Genomic DNA, 3837 nt, shown 5'->3' with positions numbered 1-3837 from the left:
CATGGCTTCAGGAATTGTGGTGAGCCTACAGGAGGAGGTGACCTGCCCCATTTGCCTGGAGCTTCTGACAGAACCCCTGAGCCTTGACTGTGGCCACAGCTTCTGCCAAGCCTGCATCACTGCAAACAACATGGTGTCCATGAATGACCCAGACGAGGACAGAAGGTGCCCTGTGTGCAGAATTAGTTATGAGCCTGGGAACCTGCAGCCTAATAGGCATGTGGCCAACATAGTACAGAGGCTCAGAGAGGTCAAGCTGAGCCCAGAGGTGGAGCAAGAGAGAAATCTCTGTCTGCGCCATGGGGAGAAACTCATGCTCTTCTGTGAGGAGGATAGGGAAGTCATTTGCTGGCTCTGTGAGCGGTCCCAGGAGCACCATGGGCACCACACATTCCTCATGGAAGAGGTTGCCCAGGACTATCAGGTAGGAGAGCAGAATGGAGGAAAGACAGACCACAAAGTGTTACTTGAGGGGAAATCCCCACTTTGCACTGGACTTTGTTTACCTGGTCACCATGGACTCGAGGCCTGGGATCTCTTTTCATCCTATGCCCACCTTCTGATGTCTGAGGGATGTTTCTGAGAATTCTCCCAATTACAAAGTAATGATCTTAGACACAGACTTTTAGTCAGAAGTGGGTGGCAATCTGATGCCCAAAGAAGCTCTCAGGATGACTTTGAACAGGAGGGTAATGAGGACACGGGGTAACGAGGAGGGTAATGAGGACATTGAGGTGTAAGTTTTTACCTGTTGCAGGATCAGGTTTCTCTAGAGCAAAGAGAACCAGTCTTCTTTGGAGAGAGAATGCTGACTCCTATCTGTTGAGTCTTAAGAATACATTCCCCACCTCAGGTTTTCTCCCAGGTCATATATTCTAATAGCTATTCTCTACAGTTTTTGTAAAGTAGATTCTCTTTGGAAATCAGCCTCATTACTCTCTCATTTATCCTCTGCAGAGATGCTGAGAAAGCCCATAGCTTGACGCTGGTGTGGTTCTTTTCTCACAGAAAAAACTCCAGGAAGCTCTAGAGAAGTTGAGGGAGAAGCAGCTGGAAGCTGAGGAGTTGGAAGTTAAAGTCCGAGCAGACATTGCTGCCTGGAAGGTAGGAGAAGGCACTTCCCGAGGGAGTTAGACAGATATCTTGGACAGGACCTTGGGGGGTCACAAGTAGCGGCCTTCCTCTTTGTTCCCTGACAGTTGTCATTTGATTAGTCCTTTCCTTCATCCTATCCCTGATGGGGTGGGCTAAAAAGGGAACATATCACACATGGACATAGATACTGGAAGGGAGGTATTTATACAGAGGGCATCTCTCATGAGGATTACAAGGGAATTTCCTACTCCATTCCTGCCATGTGCTTCTGTCCTTGACTCTTCTGAATGAGACATTTGGCAATAGGTCATGGCTCTGTCTTGGCTTCCCTGGTAGCTCAGCTGTTAAAGAATCTGCGTTCAATGCAGGAGAGCCCGCTTTGATTCCTTGGTTGGGAAGATCCCCTGGAGAAGGGATAGGGTACTCAATCCAGTATTCTAGCCTGGAAAATTCCATGGTCTGTATAGTCCATGGCGTCGCAAAGTGTTGGACACAACGGAGTGACTTTCACTTTCACTTTCACTTTCATAGTTCTATGAAACCTAACTGAGCATCTTACACCTGTCCTCAGTGTTCAACCTTAGCAGGTGGTGGGAGGGAGTCAAGAGTAATGCAGGAAGGCACGAGCATCCTGGACAGCTGTGTGAAGACTGAGTCACAGCCAGGGATCCCATTTGGCTGTGAGTTGTCTTCAACAATGCAGACTTGGGACTATTATTTTGAAATGTGATGTAGAGAGAAAAGAACTATCATGTGAGCTTCCCTAATCATTGCTTCCCTCCTTTCTCTCTCCCTGTCTACCTCTCTCTCTTTCTCGTACTCCTGAAGGATCAAATACAACGTGAGAGACACAATGTCAAGGCAGTGTTTCAAAAACTGAGAAAGAACCTTAAATATGAGGAGGTGAAGGAAATGCAAAAATTGAAGCGTAAGGAGGACGTTGGTCTACGTAACCTGGCAGACTCTGAGCATGTGCTAATCCAGCAGAGCCAGCTGGTGAGAAATCTCATCTCAGATGTGGAACATCGTCTGAAAGTGTCAACAATGGAGATGCTGCAGGTAACACTGGGCAAGAAACCCCAGCGTCTGTGATATGAACACTTGAGCTTTACTGTTCGTATGATATATAGCTTTCTATGTTTTTAACTTCACCCTTCTTGTATCATTGAATGTAAAATATATGTCCTGTAGATGGCAATAGTGACTTTTTATCAGGTCAAAAAATCTTCCTTTTAATAGGGGTATTAATACAATGCCATTTAATAATGCAATCATTGATCTGGTTATATTTCAATTTATCATTTTTCTATTTGCACTCCTTATGGCTAGTTTTCATTCTTTTGATTCACTTCAACTAGCTTCTTTTGTTTAAATATCTCTGGTATAAAATATTGTTTTGTTACTTTCTAACTATGTATATTTTTTTCATTTTTTCTTAATAGTTGCTCTAATGATTAGAATGTTTCCTATCCCATCATGATCTACCCCTGACTAACACCAACTTCATTTCAGTAAAAATAGAAACTTCCTGTACCACTGCTTCATTTCCTTCCAGGAAGAACACAAGGACGCTTTTAATATTGCACCCAATCCTACAGGCTAATGCTTGCAAGTATCTGAACTTTTCCGAATAATGGGAAGAAAAATTCTCTTTTCTTCTGAGTTTATGTCAGGAGATTTTTGCTTTCTTCAGTAACTGAGAATAAAGTCAATATGAATGATAGTTGCTCAGTCGTGTCTGACTCTTTGCAACCCATGGACTATTCCCCACCAGACTCCTCTGTCCATGGAATTCTCCAGGCAAGAATACTGGAGTGAGCTGTCATTTCCTTCTCCAAATGTCAATATAGGTGGAGTAAACAGAACTGGAGAAAGACACAGACCAGATTCTGATGACAAGGCTAGAGCTTCAAAATTAAGCAATGATTAAAGTTGTAACTGTATTCACAAAATGTTTCACTTATTGCAGTTTTATTTGATTTTGTCATATACAAGAAAAGAGCAGAGAGACTTTGTTTTTTGTTTTTGTATGTGGACCCAGCTGTTGTACTAGTTTTAGGCAGCATGGAAATAGGTCTAATATTAAACACACCAAATATACTGATAAATATCTGCTCAAAGAAAACAACGTCTCTGATGATTAAGAAGATTAGATGGCTACAAACTGTTAAGGACTTGAACAAAACTGACTCAGTGCAAACTAAAGTGCAGATAATTGCTCTAGTTATTGGACAGTGATTGAGGCTTATTGGTAAAATTATGAAAATGGGATACAAGAGAGGAGACAGTTTAGTTGATGAATAGTAAGTTACAGATTCAGTTCAGTTCAGTCGCTCAGTCATATCCGACTCTTTGCGACCCCATGAATGACAGCACACCAGGCCTCCCTGTCCATCCCCAACTCCCGGAGTTCACTCAGACTCACGTCCATCGAGTCAGTGACGCCATCCAGCCATCTCATCCTCTGTCGTCCCCTTCTCCTCCTGCCCCCAATCCCTCCCAGCATCAGAGTCTTTTCCAATGACTATACGTCTTAAATTACTGAATCTTGTGACTTATTTTTTACTGAATAGTTAAATAAGCATAGAAGAGAAAGGATTGCCAGGAGAAATATCAAGAACCTCAGATAGGAAGATGACACCACCCTTATGGCAGAAAGTGAAGAAGAACTAAAAAGCCCCTTGTTGAAAATGAAAGAGCAGACTGAAAAAGTTGGCTTAAAGCTCAACATTCAGAAAACGA

The 3837-nt window shown here is 43.0% G+C and overlaps 1 protein-coding gene across 1 annotated transcript; it reads left to right on the top strand.

Moving 5' to 3' along the window:
* Position 1: 1 nt before the first annotated feature.
* On the top strand, positions 2–2679 carry LOC120859842 (tripartite motif-containing protein 5-like). Its single transcript, XM_040235781.1, has 3 exons — positions 2–424; positions 1009–1104; positions 1924–2679. The coding sequence occupies exons 1-3, from the start codon at positions 2–4 to the stop codon at positions 2185–2187; spliced, it is 783 nt and encodes a 260-aa protein (XP_040091715.1). The 3' UTR covers positions 2188–2679.
* Positions 2680–3837: the final 1158 nt, after the last annotated feature.

Source organism: Oryx dammah, unplaced genomic scaffold (assembly GCF_014754425.2).
Source record: "Oryx dammah isolate SB20612 unplaced genomic scaffold, SCBI_Odam_1.1 HiC_scaffold_3507, whole genome shotgun sequence".
In the NCBI taxonomy this organism is placed as follows: domain Eukaryota; kingdom Metazoa; phylum Chordata; class Mammalia; order Artiodactyla; family Bovidae; genus Oryx; species Oryx dammah.
Note: the sequence above shows the minus strand (reverse complement) of the source record. Positions and strands in the feature narration are given on the sequence as shown.